Raw genomic sequence first — 22,901 nt, forward strand, 5'->3', positions numbered from 1 at the left:
GTCCATTTGAACTGGGAAGTGTTTCCCCCAGTGTGGGAAACAGTCCCAGTTTGCTTTAAAATCCCACCCCTCCTCACATAATCCCTTAATCAGGTCAGTTAATGACCTGAACAAGCAAAGTAAATAGCCTCAAGTGGCATCCCGCTGGCTTTAATTGCCTGCGGGATTCCCACCAGCGGGGGCTGCACGCGCACGCCGGCGCGTCAGTGGGGAACCCGGAAGTGGGCGGGTTGGAGTCGGGCTCCCGACCCACTCCGGGATTCTCCGATTTTCGGAGCCCCCCTGCCAGGAACGCACCCGATAGCGGGTGCTAAAATGACGCCCATTATCTCCAAACGCAACCTACCTATCATCTTGACTAGTTGTTGATCTGCCATGGACATATCTGAATCAAAATGTTGCAGTATTAAACTACTAACACAATGTTGTTATTGCATATTTATAAAATAAATAGGGAAATATCTTGGGAAACACAGAGGTAGCAGTTGCTCTAGCTCAGGTAACAGTCTTCTCCAGCATGTGCTGCCTGATGTTTAATACTTTAGAGAAACCTCTGTGCCAGGAATTAAGGTTCTAAATGCAGAATCTTAGTTTTAGAGATTTTATGACAGGAATGATACTCACAGACAACACATACGGCGATGCAAAGGCAGTGGAAGACCTCACATTATAGTTGCTGAGCCCAAGCTGCAGGGCGGCCAACCCTCAATCTCCCTAACTTCCTTAAAATGGTCTCGCTTTTTAAGCTCAGCTAAAAGGCCATTACATCACCTCCCTTCCATGACCCTTACTCCTTGTTTACATTAGGTATTATTAGCTCAACATACCAAAGACTCAATGTCTCGTGATATCAGGAGGTAAAAGGCTCCACAGAACGGTCTCAGGACATAACATAAACTACCTTGCATGTACAAAAAAGAATAAACATTTAGTTGTCAACCAGATAGATATATCCATGACTTGCATGGATATGCTTCAAAATTCTTGTATGTAGACTGTGGTACCGGTCTTACAGATTTGACTATCTTATTGACATTCTCCAGATGCTAGCTGTTTCAGCAAATCTCTGAAGAAGTTGTCTTTTACCCACAAAATGGAGTCTTTAATTCAAAATGGAATCTGAATACAACTTCACCTAATATAGCTTCTCCAACACCGCCCTTAATCTAGGCTGACACAACAGTGCAATACTGAGGGACTGCTGCATTGTCGGAGGTGCTGTTTTCCCAGATGAAACATTAAATTGTGGCCCCTTTATGTGTTCCAGTGGTTCTATTCTAGTGGACATTAAAGGTTCCATGGCATTATTCAAAGAAGAGCAGAAAGTTCCCCCGAGATCTTGAAAACGTTTCTTCCTCAACCATCACCAAAAGAAACTGGTCATTCACCACATCTGACTAGTGGCTAACATATTGGACAACACTGACTTAGAACGATGAATTACCAGCTTCTGGTTTCTGAAACCAACCTAGAAACAAAGAGACTCAATAACATTTTCTTTGCTGCTGTAATTGACCATTTAGTGTCTTTGATTGTATCTTTACTTTAAATTTATATGCTGTAAACTTGGACTAAATCTTAGTCTGAAAGAGCAAGGATTATGTAGAAGAAATTGATTGAAATTTAATTTTATGGCTAGGGTTATAGTGTAATGCCTAAATTGGCTCAGACTCATGTCTACATAACAGGAGATAATACTGCAAAGAATTTTAAATCTTAACTCATTTGGAAGATTTCAAGGACTTGACACATTACGTACTACCAATAACTACCTTATTTAACATCCTCTTTCTACAAGGATAATACATTCATCAACATAATCACAAACAATTAAAATTAGTTTCCAAAATGATAGTAACACCACACTTGCTGTGATCGACTTAACAAAACTTAAATTTGTCAATTTTGACAATTTTTGACATTATAACCTCAATTAATAACCAATACTTGCTTTGCAAAGTTAACTTCTGCAGTCTTAACAGCAGGGACTCCAGAAAAACACGATTATGTGACCACATAATTTACCAACAGCAGCATAATCAGTAAATTTGTGCATTTTAAAATACCATCTTGGATTACAGAGTGTTGGATATGGCATGCTCAATCTGAAATGAACAGGTTATAAAATTAAACATTTATTGCAGTAGATTTGACCAATTTCATTTGTTCTATAAAATATCTCCCATGGAGTCAGTAGAATCAGTTTCAGTGAATTCTTTACAATTATGCTCTCTGCCCCATACAGATCACACTTCCTTCCACTCAGGGCACCCCAACTGAATGTGATCCAGGGCTTATTCTAAGACCTGCCCCCCAAATCAGCCTCTGAACAGCAGCATATCTCACCCCTGCACCATAGGAACATAGGAATAGGAGCATGCCATTTAGCTCCTGGAGCCTGTTCTGCCATTCAGTGAGATCATGGCTGATCTGTGAACTAACTCCATATACTCGCCTTAGCCCCATATCCCTTAATACCTTTGGTTAACAAAAATCTATCAAACTCAGATTTAAAATTAACAATTGAGCTAGCATCAGCTGCCATTTGCAGAAGAGAGTTCCAAACTTCTACCACCCTTTGCGTGTAGAAGTGTTTTCTAACTTCACTCCTGAAAGTCCCGGCTTTAATTTTTGGGCTATGTCCCCCAGTCCTAGACTTCCCAACCAGCGGAAATAGTTTCTCTCTATCTACCCTATCAGCTCCCTTTAATATCTTGAAAATATCTTCGATCAAATCACCCCTTAATCTTCTAAATTCCAGGGAATACGACCCTAGATTGTGTAATCTCTCCTCTTAATTTATTCCTTGGAGTCCAGGTATCATTCTAGTAAATCAACATTGCATTTCCTCCAAGGCCAATATAACCTTCCTAAGGTGTGGTGCCCAGAACTGAACACAGTACTCCAGATGTGGTCTAACCAGGGCTTTGTGTAGCTGTAGCATAATCAAATTGCTGTTTCTGCATTGTGTCCTTTGCCTTTGATGGGAATCTCCTGCATCGCAGCCCAACCAACCAGTTTAAGAGCTGAAGTTTAACCCCACAGCCACTCAGAGAAAATAGCTCAGCCTCTTTGTATTGGCCCAGTTGAAATTTTATAAACAACGCAATCAGTTCAGACACTGAACACACAGCAGATCAGTGATGGGACCCAGGGATTCAGCGGAATTTGCAGCCACTAATTTCGTCCCTCCTATTCTGTAATGTTACTAAGGGCTCGATATTAGGAGGGAGGCGGGTTGGAAGCGGGGGGTCAACTGGGCACGTGGGTAACGCGATCGCAGCCTAATTGAAGTCACTTACCTTGGCTTCTGGGTTTCGCGCTGGAAAGCAGCGCAGCGGGCGGACTGCGCACCCGCATCATAGTCTGTCAGCTGGAGGAGCCCTATTTAAAGGGGCAGTCCTCCACTGACTGATGCTGCAGAAAGGAGCCAAAATTACAGCATGGAGCAGCCCAGGGGGAAGGCTGCTCCCAGGTTTAATGATGCCTCACTCCAGGTCCTACTGGATGGGGTGAGGAGGAGGGGGAGGACAGAGATCTTCTCCCCGGCCGACGGGAGGAAGTGGCCTGCCTCTGCCACCACGAAGGCCTGGCTCGAGGTGGCAGAGGAGGTCACCAGCACCACCAACATATTACGCACCTGCATACAGTGCACAAGGCACTTCAATTGCCTAAGTAGGTCAGCCGAAGTGAGTGCACTTACTCATTCCCCTACACTCCGTCTGCCACATCACTGCCCCCACCCCACATCTCCTTCTGCACTGCCAACACTACTCTATCATATCACTCCTCACACCCACTCAAAGCTCATCCTCATCTTATCTGCACTTACTCACCTCGCCAGTACTCACCCCACCACTACCACTCAACCCAATCCTCAGACAATCTCATGGCTCTATCTCATACTCACCCTCTCATGCATCTCTTTGACGGTCAGCCTCACCCAACCTGCCACTACCTGTGCTGCAGCCACAGGGCATGCATCACATATATGTCGTAGGAAGCGTAAGGCAAATGTGTCGTGAGCATGAAGGGGATGCACAAGGGTGTTTGAGGGTTTGTCATGGTTTTTACTTATATTTGATTTATGATCAACTCATATTACATATATTGTCACCACTACTGCCACGTCTTTGCGAATCTTGTCTGGTTTGTGCAATAATGCCCTTTCCTGAGGATCACCATGAAGACCCACAACTGATGCCACCCATTGTGTCACTGCAGAGTGGGTGTAGGTGTATTTTCAGGGCTCTTTTGTGCAGACGACTGAGCGACGCCGGCGATGTCCCTGGTGGCACACTGGAAGGATGTGGAGGAGAAGTTGTTGAGGGCAGTGGTGACTTTGACAGCTACAGGTAAGAAGATGGTGCTCGGGCCAGCCCGGAGCAGTTCGGCATGAAGGAGGCTGCAGATGTCCACGACTGCATGTTGAGTGACTCTGAGCCTCCGTGTGCATTGCTGCTCAGAGAGGTCCAGGAAGCTGAGCCTCGGTCTGTAGACCCTGTGGCGAGGGTAGTGCCTTCTGCGACGTATCTCTCTCTGCGGTTGCCCTCCCTCCTGCTGTACAGGTGGATGTGTCACAGCACTGTTTTGTGGAGCTCCACGTGTCAGAGGTGGACGGCGAGGCTGGTGATGCTGTTTATCCTCCAAGGAGGTCATAACTGCAGCTATGGTGACCCCCATCCGGAAGATGTACGTTTAGGGTGGTGCAGGCCAAACTTTGTCCAAAGTGACAGAGGACAGAGTGGCGTCCTGCAATGAGTGAGGGTCGCAACCCCTACCTGTCAAATGGACCTTTGCAGCTGCCACAGGCTGGTGGCTGCAACACGTCCATTTCATCTGGGAGTGTTTCCCTCAGTACGGGAAACACTCTCAGTTTAGATGAAAATCCCACCCCTCCTAAAATATCCTACAAATCAGGTCTGCTAACGACCTGAAGTATCCAATTCATTGATTTAAGTGAGTCCCGCATGCGGGGGCTGTGTGCGCATCTAAGCGTGTCATTGGGGAACCCGGAAGTGGGCGGGTTGGAGCCGGGCTCTGGACCCGCCCTGGGAATCCCCAATTTTTGGAGCCCTCCCCCCCCCCCCCCCCCCGCCACGAATGCACCCACTCGGATATCCGAAAATCGAGCCCTAAGTATCCAGGGGTGGAATTTCCTGTGGAGGCGTAATCAGGAAGTTATGCCCATTCGTGCGCCCATTTTGCTGATGTCTGTTTACACCTAAATTTCCTGCCAATTTCATTAACATACGCTGGAATGTAAAAATGGGCATAAACAAGCAGAAGTCAGCGTAAACAATCAGGGCCCAAGGAAAGTGCCAAACTCGCACCATATATTCCTTTTTTAAGTATGAACATTAAAGTTTCAAGCTATCTGACTATCATTCATGCACATTAGGCACAGCATGCTTAAGAATATGCATTCGTGGAGGCTTTTCAATTTTTAACGTGACTTTTACTAATGCCATAAAAATCCATTAAAATAAACAGAAAATACAAAGCAGGCCTCAGTGAGGATTAAAAAAAATGAATAAAACACCAGAAAAATGACTTTGATCTGGATGTGCCTAAAATTCTGGGCTTAATATTATAGGCGTTTTGAACGAGGACAAATGCAGGAAATTCACATGTACAGCCATTTAGCCTGGAGGCGGAGCCATTTTAATGAGCTGAGTTACGTTTCGGCGCAGGGATCGATGGATGGGCATAAAAGAGCAAGGAAGATTCAAATCTCTGAGGCGCTTCTTCAGCAAATTGACTGAAATTTCTACTGCCGTCCTGATTTGCTTGTGTAGTCATCCCTTTTTATTAGTTCACACGTGATTTGCTTCTTGCATTTACTTCATCTTTTTTCTCTTTTACTTCTTTTTTACACTTTTCATACCATTGGGTACATTTTGACTTTGTGCGATAGTGTATAACAGTTATAGCGAATCGGCATCCCGTTTTACATCGTTCCCGATTCTTATTTCCATTGAATTTATGTAATCTCCTGTGTGAGACTTGAGTTAGAATCTACCCTGGGGCCAAACACGATGGACGGATGGACTAATGAGTAACTTAAAAATATTGCAATTCTCATATTTTGTAACACAATCATTTGCTGATGTGTAGAGTACACAGTGTTATGTAGCAGCTTTACTTAGCAAAACGGTTATTCCAGCTATATACAGTTAATGGACTACTGCACAAATACACTTCATATTAAATGCATATCAGTACAAATATCCTTCATATCACAAAAATACCTTATTTATTCTAGTGGCTGGTTTTGAACACAATTTACAGATGATGGATAATGTCATATATATGTATGATGTCACCATATTTAACAAAATGAATAATTAAGCATTGAAGTTTTGAACTATATATTTTGGGTGAATTTGAGCCAGAAATAATTGATTATCCAAACTGTGTGAAGGCATTGATATATTAGGACTATCGTTCTGTTGAATGGTCACATGTCATTGTTACCTTTCCTTGTTCTTCAGGAATCTCCCCCTTGCCATTATTATTTCGGTGCCTTTGGTGGCTGTCACATATTTTCTGACAATTGTGGGCTATTACACTGTGTTAGAACCAAATAGCATTCTCACCAGTGATGCTGTGGCAGTGGTAAGTACATTACAATAATGATGTGAGCTGCTTTTGAGCATTCCTGCCAAATGTTTCAGACTGAAGAAATTGCCAGAAGCAGCAGTTTACAACTTTGTTATCTCAAGGTCACGTTGAATGTAATGTTTGTGTTGTGAATGCTATAGTTTAACATGGACGTTGAAAAGACAAAAGAAATATGTTGCGTTACAAATCGAGATGGATATGTGGGGAAAAAAAATCTTGGCTGGGGTAGAAGTGACATCATATAAAATGTGGCCGGGGGTTGGGGGGGTGGTTGAAAGTGTCTAATCATGATGCACCAAGCTAGGTAGACCAGCTAGTCTTTTCCTGACTGTCAGTTTCGTATGTTAAGTGTGCGCCCCTTGGACTTGAGGGTGGGGGGAATGGCCAGGGTGAGAGAGCGTAAGGATTTTACTGAGGTCAAGGGAATCAAAAACAGAGGTGAGGGAGTGATTGAACAGATCAACCCTTGCAGAAGTATTGTGACAAACGGAGGGCCAAAGGCTAGACAGTTAGGAGTTTGAAAGTACAGTTGTAAGGGATGGTGCAGAAGGAAGTAGAGTTGGAAGGGGAGCGGGCATGAGTAGTGAGAGTTACAAGGAAGTGATCAGAGTTGGCCTTGTCTGTAATTGAGATGGTGGGAATAGAGAGGCCATGAGAGGCCGCAGGCATGCAGTGAACTCGGGGGAGAGAAGGCAAGGTGAGTTGAGATGGAGATTGAAATCACCAAGGATGAGGAATCAGTCGCTCAACACAGAGATGGAAGGAGGAAAGAAATGAGGATATCTCGGTGAGAAACTCAGGGTGGAGCTTGGGGCAGCGGTAGAGAACGTGGATTTTAAAGGAGAGGCGTGGAACAAAGTGAGGTGCTCAAAGGATGAGAAGATGCCAGAGGAGTAGGGGGAAAGACCAAGGTTAGGATAGATATGTCCTGGTTGTAAACAGAAGATAGGGAGGAGACAATAAGAGAGAGTCCAAAGTTAAGTGAAGGTCATGTGGTGAGATGAAGTTGACTTGTAGATAGGGTAGAGTCAGTTTACAGCATTCACAAAGTAATGTCCAAGTTCAGAGACAGTTATGGAGGGCAAGTGAGTCCAGGAGCTGTATGAGGAGTAAAGTATCAATGGGTGCATTTCTGGAGGATTTCTCGTGGAAAATGGAGAGCCAAGGAGGCATGGAGAGTCTACCAGGAGCCAGCAGAGGTTGATCAGGGGTCCAGCGGAGGTGAGTAGTGGCCTCAGTGATTAGTGGTGCACACTAACGGATCCAGTATACCAGCAGAGGGATGAATGGAGTCAGCGGCAATGGGAAGCAAGTAAAAAGCTGCAAAACAAAGGTCATTTGACAGCTGAATCCAGAATAGGATGGGAACCAGCAAGAACAGACAAGAGCTAGCTTAGTGTATTAGATTTGTCCTACATCAGTGCATTGTGGTGTTAGTAATTAAGATTACTATTTCCTTGATATCACTATGCCACATAGTTGAAGAATATAAATTTACACTGGCATTTACTCACATAATGACTTTCCAATCTCAGCTGTGTCTTGAATAGGTGATGGTAAGTGGAGGAGCATTTCTCCACAGGGAGGTAAGGGGGGGTAAATTAGAAGACAAGGGTACACAGGTTTGCTGGTACATACATTCTAGTGCGTGGTTCAAGAGTGGCATTGACAGAGGATTAGAATTGGTTTGCCTGCCATTCATTTGGCTGTGGATTGTTTCTTGGTACAAGGGTCTCTAAAAAGAGGAGACATAAAACATACCTGCGATGTGCTATGGCCATCTGTAACTTCTATACTCCTGCTCTGTATTGTCAGCACAGTCCATGCTGAAACAGGGAGCAGCAATTTACAATGAAAACACCAGTTTAATGATTCACTAAGGACTAAGTAATACAGTGTAACTGATTAAAAATACAACCTGTTTCCTCTAAGTCTTAACAGGGAGGTGAATATACTAGTTTAATTGGAAGGGGCTGAAACAGAGAAAAATTGACACCAAACCTATATACAGGAACAAATTTAGATGTTCTAGGATATGGACAGAAGTACCCATTTTCAGTCAACCTGGTCAGAGGGAGCCACGGTCTTCTGGGGGAAGGAGAATGGAGTAGATATTCTATCTTGCATCTAATAAAATAGGATATTTCTAGAAAAATGAAGAAGACCCAAGCTGAAACTGACAATGGGCATGTCACGTGTATGAAAATGTCTTTCTCATGTATTATAAGGAATCGCATATAAACAATGAGAGAGTATTTTAGAAAAATAAATCTTCTTAATCGGAAAGTTATTTCATAAGTGATCTGAGGAAAAAAATGATCTTCTTACCTTTTAGACATTTGCAGAGGAGTCCCTAGGAGTAATGAAATGGATCATCCCGATAGCAGTGGCTGTCTCGTGTTATGGTGGCCTTAATGCATCAATTATATTAGCTTCAAGGTAGGCTTCCCTCCCAAGACCCATTGCTTACCATTCTAATGTTCGATGTTATCTCTCAGTGTTTATCTGCCTTTGATGCCTTTGTGTAAAATAGTGTAAAACGTACTTCTCTGGTTCTAGTAAGTTCCTTATTTAACAATTGCTAAAATTGATGTGTGTATAGAATTTAATTTACTTTGTACAGCATGTGCATTTTTCCAGAAATGTCCCTCCTCACAGTTCTGCGAAATTACAGTATACAGAAGAAATCTGAAAAGATGAAATAAAAGAATCAACTTTTTATTTTTTTTAAATATCCATATCCACATATCCTTTTATTGGTTGTGGAATTTAGAGGTTTAAGAAGGTTCAAAAAAATCACCTAGCACATGATCAAAACAAACTCAGGATACTGCCCCACTACCCCCCCCCCCCCCCATAGTGCTCCCTCTGGACACAAACATGAGTAAACCCTTGGCTGCTTCCTAACCACAGTCAAATATTGCACCCCACTAAAGTGCAAAGGGGATCTCTGCCACCACTCTTTAACCAAGTCACTCCCCACATAGCTTCAGTATATTGTGAGAGGTTCAGAGTTAACCCTACTCAAATTTGGTAACCCATAATCCAAAAGCCACCAAACATTAAATCAATGGGCAAGCACAGCAGCACATCTGTTCCAGTTCGCTTATCATTTCTTTCTCAGTATGCTGTCACTGTGGAGTATTCATGATGTGGAGATGCCGGTGATGGACTGGGGTTGACAAATGTAAGGAATCTTACAACACCAGGTTATAGTCCAACTGTTTGATTTAAAAATCACAAGCTTTCGGAGGCTTTCTCCTTCGTCAGGTGAGCGAGTGTGGGATTCCATGGAAGGTTACCTCATTTATAGTCAGTCTGATTCTAAATGCGGTAACCTTCCATGGAATCCCACACTCACTCACCTGACGAAGGAGAAAGCCTCCGAAAGCTTGTGATTTTTAAATAAAACAGTTGGACTATAACCTGGTGTAGTAAGATTCCTTACAACTGTGGAGTATTGTTCATTATAAATGTAACCAGTGGATCTTCCCTAATGAATCTAAAAATATCTCCTGAGAAAACCCACAGGATCCAATTCTAACTTGCTCAAGGTAGTCAGTGTCTATAAGTACACAATCCCAAATATACATTCCCTGGCTTCTGTTGTAGCTTTGGTTATCTGACCAGTCTAACCTCTACATCACTCAGTTATTTTTACTTGTACATTTTTGCTGAAATGTATCCCACTTTTCTACTTTTGAATTGTAAGAGAAATGTAAGATTAGCCATACCTCACTGTATTTTACTTTATTGTCTTTCTCCATAATGTAATGGATGGAAAATTGTGTGCAACCTGTGCCTGATTTTGCAATAAGGGCTTCTACTGTGCCAAGCTTTCATGCCCGGACACTAAACAGGAAAATCTAGGCCACAGTCTCAAGTATTCATTAAATCCACAGCTAGGCTAGATACAGTACCATTAACCATGCAACTGTGTACCATTGGTGAAACATTCTCATTTCACCAATACAGATTATTTATATACAAGAGATAAATATGTTCAAAGAGACTACAACATACTTTAAAACTAGTAGGCTCTAAAAACATTACACTAGCAACAGTGCCTCACTGCCCTAAACTTTACAATTCTACAACACCCAATATTCAAGAGTGCTGCTGGCATAAAGGAATTAATAAGGTCTTTCTCATGAATAAAATCTACTCAGTATTGCATCAAACATGGCTGTGTTGACATTCGCCCATCAGCACCTGTATAAAATCAAAATGATTAAAAGCCAATAAGCCCATCTAAGAAAGATTTTGCATTTATACAGCAATTCTCATGTTCACAGGACATCCCAAACCACTTCATAAGTAAAGAATTCATTTTAAAATGTAGTCACTTTTTTGCAGCAGCCAATTTACACAGAGTAAGATCCCACAAAGAGCAGCGAGACGAACATCCAGATAACTTATTTTGATGGCGTTGGTTGAGGGATGAATGGTGACCAGGGTACGTGGAGAACCCCCTGCTTTTCAAGAAAATACCATGTGATCTTTTGACCTGAGCAGGCAGATGGGGCCTCAGTTTATGGTCTCATCCAAAAGATGGCATCTCCAATAATGCAGCACTCCCTCAGTGCTGCACTGAAAAGTATCAGCTAGGATTATGTGCTCAAGTTTCTGGAGTGGGGCTTGAAGCCACAAACTTCTAATGTAAAGATGAGAGTAGTACCAATGAGGGAACTTGCCCTGCTGATAAGCAACAAATTTTCTGTTGCAACTATATTCCTGCTGAGGAGAAAGCAGACCACTTCAACTCAATTCACTTGAAACTGGTAGCAACTCGGTGAGGCATATTAGTTGCACATTTTTGGTTTGAATTTGAAAAACACATTTGAGACTGTTGACGTCCTTCCTTCTAAACCACAACATGCTTCAAGTAAATAAGACACACTTAATAGTGGAATATATGGAACAGACTTTATTCATATACAGTACAGGTGATCAATCTATACCGTATACTGGAGTAGCTTTTGGGTCCCTCTCTCGAGCTCTCCCAACTAACTCTGGAAAAAAACCCTCTTAGACACGTCAGTTGCTACTTCAAAGGTATACTTCACAGATAAGACTTCGTAAACAAGACTTCTTGATAGACTGTTCTCAGAACGTCTCAAGAACAGTTTATTTCCAGCTCATCTACGTAACATCCACTCTAGACCATGGTTAATTGATCCCTCTATCTATGTTTATTACGCTAGTCCCTAAAGTTATATCAAAATCACTCATGGTTGATGTCATCCCAAACACTATCTCTTTGTACGCATCCCTTGTAGATAGTTATCAGACCTTTGAAATAGGCCATATAATCCATCCTTTTTTCTCACACTTCCTTTCGAGTTTCTTGTTTATCTTAGAGACCCAGTTACTTCCATGACCATTTGTAGTTATACAGGTCAGTTTGATTATTAACCCTTAACTCTCCAACATGTTCACCACTTTTTATTTCTTCTTATGCAGCCTCCTATAGTGAGGTGGACTGTGTAAACAGCATAGGCTTCAGTTGCTCTTCCGACAGTTGGGTTAATGACATTATCTTTTTCTTTACTCAGCAGTAAAAGGTTAACGTGATGATCAGTAACAGGATCTGTAAGGCCACAATGCAAACAATGGGGGGCAAAGCAATATTCAAAACTCCAGTGGCATATGGTGACCACCCTAATAATGACTCCCACCATGAATGCTTAACATCAAGTTCTATTCTCGTTTGGATCAACTGTATCGGATCCAGGTCATCTTTAGTTTCCAAATGTAATTTCCAATCACTATCTTTTAACTTATTCAATTCCCTCTTTACATAGTATCATAATAGGTGCAGCACATGAGAAGGTCATTCAGCCCATCATGCTTGTGTCGGCTCTTTGAAAGAGCTATCCAATTAGTCCCATTCTCCTGCTCTTTCCCCATAGCCCTATAAATTTTTTCCCTTCAAGTATTTATCCAATTCCTTTTGAAAGTTACGATTGAATCTGCTTCCATCGCCTCTTCAGGCAGTGCATTCCAGATCATTACAAGTTGCTGCGTAAAAAAATGTTTCCTCATGTCGCCTCTGGTTCTTTTGCCGATCACCTTAAATTTCTGTCCTCAGGTTACCGACCCATCTGCCACTGGAAACAGTTTCTTATTATTCACTCTATCAAAACCGTTCATGAACACCTCTGTCAAATCTCCCCTTAACCTTCTCTGCTCTAAGGAGAACAACCAGAGCTTCTCTCTCCAGTCTCTCCACATAACTGAAGTCCCTCATCCCTGGTACCATTCTAGTAAATCTCTTCTGCACCCTCTCTAAGGCCTTGACATCTTTCCTAAGGTTTGGTGCCCAGAATTGAACACAATACTCCAGCTGAGGCCTAACCAGTATTTTATAAAGGTCTAGCATAACTTCCTTGCTTTTGTACTCTATGCCTCTATTAATAAAGATGTGAAGATGCCGGTGATGGACTGGGGTTGACAATTGTAAACAATTTTACAACACCAAGTTATAGTCCAGCAATTTTATTTTAAATTCACAAGCTTTCGGAGGCTTCCTCCTTCTTCAGGTGAACGATGTGAAAATGAAATCCTCGAAATGAAATCGCATTTATAATTCACAGAACAATGCTTGGTGAGTACAGACAGTTTTTTCAACTGCCCGTTGCCAAGGCAATCAGTGTGCAGACAGACAGGTGTTACCTGCCAGGTCTCACAGAATATACAAATCACCAAAAAAAAACAACAAACAAAAAAAAACAGAGATAGAGAGGTAGAAACATAGAAAAGACAGCAACTGACCCGTTATATTAAAAACAGATAACATTTGTTCGCTGGTGGGGTAACGTGTAGCGTGACATGAACCCAAGATCCCGGTTGAGGCCGTCCTCATGGGTGCGGAACTTGGCTATCAATTTCTGCTCGACGATTTTGCGTTGTCGTGTGTCTCGAAGGCCGCCTTGGAGTACGCTTACCCGAAGGTCGGTGGATGAATGTCCATGACTGCTGAAGTGTTCCCCGACTGGGAGGGAACCCTCCTGTTTGGCGATTGTTGCGCGGTGTCCGTTCATCCGTTGTCGCAGCGTCTGCATGGTCTCGCCAATGTACCATGCTCTGGGGCATCCTTTCCTGCAACGTATGAGGTAGACAACGTTGGCCGAGTCACAGGAGTATGAACCATGCACCTGGTGGGTGGTGTCCTCTCGTGTGATGGTGGTATCTGTGTCGATGATCTGGCATGTCTTGCAGAGGTTACCGTGGCAGGGTTGTGTGGTGTCGTGGACGCTGTTCTCTTGAAAGCTAGGTAATTTGCTGCGAACGATGGTCTGTTTGAGGTTGGGTGGCTGTTTAAAGGCGAGTAGTGGAGGTGTGGGGATGGCCATAGCGAGGTGTTTGTCCTCATTGATGACATGTTGAAGGCTGCGGAGAACATGGCGTAGTTTCTCCGCTCCGGGGAAGTACTGGACGACAAAGGGTACTCTGTTGGTTGCGTCCCGTGTTAGTCTCCTGAGGAGGTCTATGCAATTTTTTGCTGTGGCCCGTCGGAACTGTCGATCGATGAGTCGAGCATCATATCCCGTTCTTACTAGGGCGTCTTTCAGCGTCTGTAGGTGTCCATCGCGTTCCTCCTCATCTGAGCAGACCCTGTGTATTCGCAGGGCCTGTCCATAGGGGATGGCCTCTTTGACGTGGTTAGGGGGAAGCTGGAAAAGTGGAGCATCGTGAGGTTGTCCGTGGGCTTGCGGTAGAGTGAGGTGCTGAGGTGCCCGTCTTTGATGGAGATTCGTGTGTCCAAGAAAGAAACTGATTCTGAGGAGTAGTCCATGGTGAGCTTGATGGTGGGATGGAACTTGTTGATGTTATCGTGTAGTCTCTTTAGTGATTCCTTGCCGTGGGTCCATAGAAAGAAAATGTCGTCGATGTATCTGGTGTATAGTGTTGGTTGGAGGTCTTGTGCAGTGAAGAAGTCCTGCTCGAACTTGTGCATGAAAATGTTGGCGTATTGGGGTGCGAATTTGGTCCCCATGGCTGTTCCGTGTGTTTGGGTAAAGAACTGGTTATCGAAGGTGAAGACATTGTGATCCAGGATGAAGCGGATGAGTTGTAGGATGGCTTCCGGAGATTGGCTGTTGTTGGTGTTGAGTATTGATGCTGTCGCAGCGATGCCGTCATCGTGGGGGATACTGGTGTATAGTGCCGAGACGTCCATCGTGGTGAGAAGTGTCCCTGGTTCAACTGGTCCGTGGGTACTGAGTTTTTGTAGGAAGTCTGTAGTGTCGCGACAGAACCTGGGGGTTCCCTGTACGATGGGTTTCAGGATACCCTCGATGTATCCAGAGAGGTTCTCACACAGGGTTCCGTTGCCTGATACGATAGGACGTCCGGGTGTGTTGGCTTTGTGTATCTTTGGGAGGCAGTAGAAGTCTCCCACGCGGGGAGTACGTGGGATGAGAGTGCGTAGGATGCTTTGAAGGTCTGGATCGAAGGTCTTGATCAGTTTGTTGAGCTGGTGGGTGTGTTCTTTGGTCGGATCTGCGGGTAACCGTCTGTAGTGTTCCTGGTTGTCCAGTTGTCGGTATGCTTCTTTGCAATAGTCCGTTCTGTTCTGTATGACTATGGCTCCTCCTTTGTCCGCTGGTTTGATGACGATGTTGCGGTTGGTCTTGAGAGCGTTGATGGCGTTGCGTTGTGCTCGGGTGACATTCTGGACTGTCTTCTGAGTGCGGCTGATGAATCTGGCATTGACGCATTTCCTGACAGCTTGAGCATACATGTCCAGCTGAGGCCAGCGACCCTCCGGAGGAGTCCAGTTTGACTCTTTCCTCTTCGGTTGCTGTACCGCGGATCCCTCTGTCTGCTGTTCCGGATCGTCGATTGTCTCATTGGGTTCGCTGCTGAAATCTTGGGGTTTGTGGTAGAATTCCCGGAGCCTCATTCTCCTGATGAATTCCTCTGTGTCCGCCGCGAGACTAGTGGGGTCCATTTTGGTAGTGGGGCAGAAATTGAGCCCTCGGCTGAGAACTTCGATTTCGTCTGGTTGAAGGGTGTGGTCGGACAAATTGACAATAGACTTCCCTGTGGTTGCAACCGTGATACCAGGGGAAGCTTGGTCGATGCTGGTGGTGATGCCGAGTTTCTCAAGCTTCCTGCTCTTGGTTTTCATGTAGGCAGCGTAGTTCCATTGCCTCGTCTGTTTGGCGGTATAACGTAGCTGGTCTGCTGTGTCCTGAGTACAGGTTGAGAGTATGGACTCTATCTTGGTTTCGAGGTTGTGGCGTCTGCTGTAGAGTTGGTGTATGAGATGGTTGCGGAGTGTGCGAGAGGTACGGCGGCAGAGTCTCTCAGCGTAATCCGAGTTGTATGTGGACCTGAGTGGGTTCGTGATCTGGAGTCCTTTCGGGATCTTGTCTGCTTTCTTGCAGCTCTGTAAAAACTTGATGTCTGTGTCTAAATGCGCGATCTTCTTGGATATCCTTTCCACTGTGAGCCGGCAGTTTGTGGTGTCGATGGTAGTCATGATGTGGAGATGCCGGTGATGGACTGGGGTTGACAATTGTAAACAATTTTACAACACCAAGTTATAGTCCAGCAATTTTATTTTAAATTCACAAGCTTTCGGAGGCTTCCTCCTTCGTCAGGTGAACGATGTGAAAATGAAATCCTCGAAATGAAATCGCATTTATAATTCACAGAACAATGCTTGGTGAGTACAGACAGTTTTTTCAACTGCCCGTTGCCAAGGCAATCAGTGTCAGGTAACACCTGTCTGTCTGCACACTGATTGCCTTGGCAACGGGCAGTTGAAAAAACTGTCTGTAATCACCAAGCATTGTTCTGTGAATTATAAATGCGATTTCATTTCGAGGATTTCATTTTCACATCGTTCACCTGAAGAAGGAGGAAGCCTCCGAAAGCTTGTGAATTTAAAATAAAATTGCTGGACTATAACTTGGTGTTGTAAAATTGTTTACATCTATTAATAAAGCCCAGGATCCCATATGCATTTTTAACAACCTTCTCAACTTGTCCTACCACCTTCAAAGATTTGTGTACATATATCCCCAGGTCTCTCTGTTCCTGCACCCCCTTTAAAATTGTACCATTTTGTTTATATTGCCTCTCCTTATTCTTCCTACCACTTCACACTTCTCTGTGTTAAATTTCATTTGCCATGTGTCTGCCCCTTTTACCAATCTGTATGTCCTCTTGAAGTCTGTTACTATTCTCCACACTGTTTTCTACATTTCCGAGTTTCGTATCATCTGCAAACTTTGAAATTATACCCTCTATACCCAAGTCCAGGTCATTAATATATATCAAAAAGAGCATTGGTCCTAATACTGATGCCTGGGTAACACCACTGTATACTTCCCTCCAATCTGAAAAACAATCGTTCACCACTACTCTCTGCTTTCTGTCCCTTAGCCAATTTTGTATCCACATTGCCACTGTCCCTTTAATCCCATGGGCTTTAATTTTACTAACAAGTCTATTATGTGGTACTTTATCAAATGCCTTTTGAAAGTCCACATATACAACATCAACCACACTACCCTCATCAACCCTCTCCGTTACTTCATCAAAGAACTCAATCAAGTTAGTCAAACACGATTTTCTTTTAACAAATCCGTACTGACTTTCATTTATTGGCCCATACCTTTCCAAGTGCCAATTTATTTTGTCCCAGATTAATGTCTCTAAAAGTAACTCCACCACTGACGCTAGGCTGACTGACCTGTATTTGCCGGGTTTATCCCTCTCCCTTTTTTTGAACAGGGATGTAACATTTGCAATCCTCCAGTCCTCCGACACTGTCCCCGTATCTAAGGAGGATTGGAAGATTGTAGCCAGAGTCTCTGCAATTTCCACCCTTACTTCCCTCAGTAACCCAGGATGCCTCCCTTCTCAACAGGGTGACTTTTCTACTTTGTGTACTGCCAATCTTTTAAGTACCTCCTCTTTATCTATTTTTGTCGTATCCAACATTGCTACTGCCTCCTTCTTTACTGCTACAATGGCAGCATCCTCTTCTCTAGTGAAGACGGATGCGAAGTATTCATTTAGTACCTCAGCCATGCTCTCTGCCTCCACAAGAAGTTCTCCTTTTTTGTCTCTAATCGATCCCACCCTTTGACTACCCTTTTACTATTTATATATTATAAAAGACTTTTGGGCTCCCTTTTATGTTACCCATTAATCAATTCTCATATTCTCTCTTTGCCCCTCTTATTCCCTTTTTTAGATCACCTCCGTACTTTCTGTATTCAGCCTGGTTCTCTATTGTATTATGAACCTTACATTCTTCATACGCTTCCTTTTTCTCTTTCATCTTAATTTCTATATCTTTAGTCATCCATGGAGCTTTAGCTTTGGACGCCCTTCCTTTTCCCCTCGAAGGAATGTGTCTACTCTGTATCCGAACAAACTCCTCCTTGAAGCCTCCCATTGTTCAATTATTGTTTTGCCCACCAAATTTTGATTCCAATCTACCTGGGCAAGATCCCTTTTTAACTCACTGAAATTTGCCCTCCTTCAGTTAAGCATTTTCACATTTGATTGTTCCTTTTCCTTTTCCATAACTATTCTAAATCTAATGATATTATGATTACTGTTCCCTAAATGCTCCCCCACTGAAACATGCTCCACCTGCCCCACTTCATACCCCTGAACTAGATCCAGCACTGTTTCCTTTCTGGTTGGGCTGGAAACACACTGTTCCAGAAAGTTCTCTTGAACACATTTCAGGAATTCCTCCCCCTCTTTTCCCTTTACACTGTTCCTGTACCAGTCTATATTGGGATAATTGAAGTCCCCCATTATCACTACTCCATAGTTCTTGCATCTTTCTGTAATTTGCCTGCAAATTTGCTCCTCTATCTCCTTCCCACTATTTGGTGGCCTATAATATACACCCAGTAGCGTAATAGCTCCATTATTATTCCTTAATTCTAACCACCTTCTCAAGGGCAATTAGGGATGGGCAAAAAATGCTGGCCTTGCCAGTGACGTCCACATCCCATGAACGAATAAAAAAAAACAAATAGTGGTCCTCATAGAGGCGGAGGAGGAGGCCTTGGAGATCAGCCGCACCCTCGAGCACCTGTCCGTCAGGGACGCCGAGACTGGCACCCCACAAACGTCTGGTGACACAACTTTAATATTCATCACACACAACATCAATTGATGTTAACAATGATTGGCATGTTGAACACCTCAGTATGCTCATCACAACATGATACATCCATGATGATGATTAATATTGCCTTCTATTCTCTTACAGGCCCTTCAGCGATCGCAGTGACAGGGAGAGGGCGATTCCTTAGAGGAGTTCCCGGCCTCTGAGGGAGCACCGTCACATCTTAGTGAGCCATCCACCAGCGCAGATACTCACACCTCGGCCACCTGGAGAGGAGGCAGCATTGTGGGTACTGGTTGAGAGGAGGGCAACGGGTGAGTCATGAGAGCGCTTTGAGTGGTGTCCCCACTTCCATGTCCACTTTCACTATCATCCCTCTCCTGGACCAGGCCTACATCACTCCTACCACCCTGCTGGAGAACAGTTTGGAGGACATGTATGATGCCTTGGAAGCCCAGTTGTAAAGTTTCTGTCTGTCTGTTTAAGGTGCAGAATGTTGTTCACCGTGAGTCCGATCAGCCGTTGTCAGGGCCTGAATGGACTCATTTTTGAGCCATGCTTGAAGCTCAATGGAGGCTGGCCTTCTCTCCATCGCAGACATTCCCACACTTACCTGTGACACTATCTCTGAGATTCCCTCACATATCTGTGCCACCATTCCACTAATGCAGGAGTTGGACTCCTCCATCCTCTGCGCTATGGTGGAGAGCGTGCATGGTACTTGTTCCAGTACTCCGCAAATGTGCTGCTGTCTCTCGATCATTCTTCTTTTAAAGGATGGCCCCCGGGGTTCAGCATCTGTGTCCAGCTGAGCAGAGCCTGGAGGGGAGTGGGCCCACCAACGCGGACTCTCCACAGCTGCCCCTGCCACCAGTGTCTGCTCGTGCTCCCTTGTGTGTGGTGACTCACCAGGTGCCAACCCAACTAACTGACTACTAGGACCCACCGAGGTGTGAGTATTTGCGCTGGTGGATGGCTCACTAAGATGTGACAGTGCACCCTCAGAGGCCGGGAGCTCCTGTGAGGAATCGCCCTCTCCCATCACTGCGGTTGTTCAAGGGCCTGTAAGAGAACAGAAGACAATATTAAGCATCATCACAGATGTGTCATGTTGTGATGAGCACACTGAGGTGTTCAACATGCCAATCATTGTTAACATCAATTCATGTTGCTTGTGATGAATATTAAAGTTGCATCACCAGACATTTGTGGGGTGCCAGTCTCGACATCCCTGACGGACAGGTACTCGAGGGTGCAGCTGATCTCCAGGGCCTCCTCCTCCACCTTCATGAGGACCACTATTTGTCGTGGCACCCCTCGTGCATTTTGCGCTCTCTTCTAGAAGGGGAGAAAGTAAAGATGTGTGAGTGAGTGATGGTGACGTGGCCAGCCGATGAATGCATTGCTTTGGGTGAGGCTGACCATGAAAGAGGTGCGTCAGAGGGTGAGTGTCAGACAGAGACATCACATTGGATCAGGATTGGGGTGAGTGGTAGTGGTGGGGGTCACAAATGAGGAGGTGAGGAAGTGAAGGTAAGTTGAGGATGAGCTTTAAGTGGGTGTGAGGAGTGATGTGATGGAGTAGTGTTGGCAGTGCAGAATGATGTGAGGGGGGTGGGGTGGTGATGTGCAACACAGAATGCAGGAGAATCAGTAAGTGTACTCACTTTTGCTGACCTAGTTAGGTCATTGAAACGCTTCCTACACTGGACCCAAGTGCGAGATGTGTTGCTCCTGCTGGTGACCTCCTCTCCCACCTCGAGCCAGGCCGGCTTGGTGGCAGAGACAGGGCGCTTCCTCCTGTCGGCCGGGTAAAATAGTTCCCTCCTCCTCCTCACCACGGCTAACAGCACCTCAAGTGAGGCATTGCTGAATCTTGGAGCAGCCTTGCCCCTGTGCTGCTCCATTGTGTCTTCTTGTTCCTTGCTCCACTAAAATCCATTGGCGCAATGACCCTTTGAATCTAGACGCTGCAGCTGACAGCCTGTCATGCGGGTGCACAGTCCGCCCACTGCGCAGCTTTCGGACTTCAAATTGGAACAAGATTAATGGCCACCAATTAAGTCGCGATCGTGTGGGGAACAGTAAGTTTTTATTATTCACATCGACCGACCCCCGCTGCCATCCTGCCACCTCATTAAAATCGTCCCCTATATCTTTGCATAGGTATCCCTTATAGATCGTTATCAGACCATTGAAAATTGCCATATAATCCATCCTTTTTTCTCCCAGTTCCCTTCTGCTTTCCTGTTTGTCTTAGAAAGCCTGTTGCTTCGATGACCATTTGTAGTTATACAGGTTAATTCGATTATTAACCCTTAACGCTCCAACATGTCCAACAGAGACATACGTACACACGAATTAAGAGCAGGAGTAGGCAATTCGGCCCCTCGAGCCTGCTCTGCCATTTGATAAGATCATGGCTGATCTGATTGTGACCTCAACCCTACTTTCCTGTCTACCTACTATAATCTTTGACTCCCTTGTTAATCAGGAATCTGTCTAACTCAGCCTTAAAAATATTCATTGACCCTGCCTCCACCGCTCTCTGGGGAAGGGAGTTCCACAGACTCACGACCCTCTGAGAGAAAAAATTTCTTCTCATCTCCGTCTTAAATGGGAGACCCCTTATTTTTAAACTGTATCTCCTTGTTCTAGTCTCTCCCACAAGGGGAAACATCCTCTCAGCATTTACCCCTTCTAGTCCCCTCAGGATCTTATGTTTCAATAAGATCACCTCTCATTCTTCTAAACTCCAGTGTATACAGGCCCAACTTGTCCAACCTTTCCTCATAAGATAACCCCCTTATCCCAGGAATTAGTCGAGTGAACCTTCTCCGAACTGCCTCCAAAGCAATTATGTCCTTTCTTAAATGCACGCAGTATTCTAGATGTGGTTTCACCAATGTCCTGTACAACTGTAGCAAAACATCTCTACTTTTATATTCCATTCCCCTTGCAATAAATGACAACGTTCCATTTGCCTTCCTAATCACTTGCTGTACCTGCATACTAACTTTTTGTGGTTCATGTACCAGGATACCCAGATCCCTCTGTACCTCAGAGTTCTGCAATCTCTCTCCATTTAAATAATGTTCTGCTTTTCTATTCCTCCTGCCAAAGTGGATACATTCACATTTTCCCACATAATACTCCATCTGCCAAATTTTTGTCCACTAACTTAACCTATCTATATCCCTTTGCAGACTCCTTATGTCCTCTTCACAACTTACTTTCCGACCTACCTTTGTGTCATCAGCAAATTTAGCAACCATACATTTGGTCCCTTCATCCAAGTCATTGATATAGATTGTAAATAGCTGAGGCCCCAGCACTGTACCCTATGGCACTCCACTCATTACATCTTGCCAACCTGAAAATGATCCATTTATGCCTACTCTCTGTTTCCTGTTAGCTAACCAATCCTTTATCCTTGCTAATATGTTACTCCCGACACCACGAGCTCTTATTTTGTGTAGTAGCCTTTGATGTGGCACCTTGTCAAAAGCCTTCTGGAAATCCAAGTACATCGCATCCACAGGATCCCCTTTATCCATGTTGCTTGTTACTTCCTCAAAGAACTCTAATAAATTAGTCAAGCACGATTTCCATTTCACAAGCAGTGTTGACTCTGCCTAATTGCATTGAGCTTTTTTAAGTGCCCTACTATAACCTCCTTAATAATAGATTCTAGCATTTTCCCTATGACAGATGTTAAGCTAACTGGCCTGTAGTTTCCTGCTTTCTGTCTCCCTCTCTTGAATAGAGGAGTTACATTCGCTGTTTTCCAATCTGATGGGACCCTTCCAAAATCTAGGGAATTTTGGAAAATTAATACCAATGCATCTACTATCTCTGCAGCCACTTCTTTTTTTTATTCGTTCATCGGATGTGGGCGTCGTTGACAAGGCCAGCATTTATTGCCCATCCCTAATTGCCCTAGGATGAAGTCTGTCAGGACCTGGGGACTTGTCAGCTTTTAGTTCTAATAATTTTTTCAAAACCCTTTCCCTGGTGATTGTAAATGTTTTAAGTTCCTCCCTCCCTTTCACCTCTTGATTCACAATTATTTCTGGCATGTTATTTGTATCCTCTACAGTGAAGAAGGATGCAAAATATCTGTTCAATTCATCCACCATTTCCTTATTCTCCATTATTAATTCCCCAC

The 22,901-nt window shown here is 44.1% G+C and overlaps 1 protein-coding gene across 1 annotated transcript in view; it reads left to right on the top strand.

Moving 5' to 3' along the window:
• LOC137333407 (Y+L amino acid transporter 2-like) overlaps positions 1-22,901 on the top strand; it is a 54,316-nt gene that overhangs the window by 18,496 nt on the left and 12,919 nt on the right. The window contains exons 7-8 of the mRNA XM_067997559.1: positions 6,495-6,618; positions 8,960-9,063. Coding sequence (XP_067853660.1) covers positions 6,495-6,618; positions 8,960-9,063 — 228 coding nt within the window. The remainder of the gene's footprint in view (positions 1-6,494; positions 6,619-8,959; positions 9,064-22,901) is intronic.

This window comes from Heptranchias perlo, chromosome 16 (genome assembly GCF_035084215.1).
Source record: "Heptranchias perlo isolate sHepPer1 chromosome 16, sHepPer1.hap1, whole genome shotgun sequence".
NCBI classification, from domain to species: Eukaryota; Metazoa; Chordata; class Chondrichthyes; order Hexanchiformes; family Hexanchidae; genus Heptranchias; species Heptranchias perlo.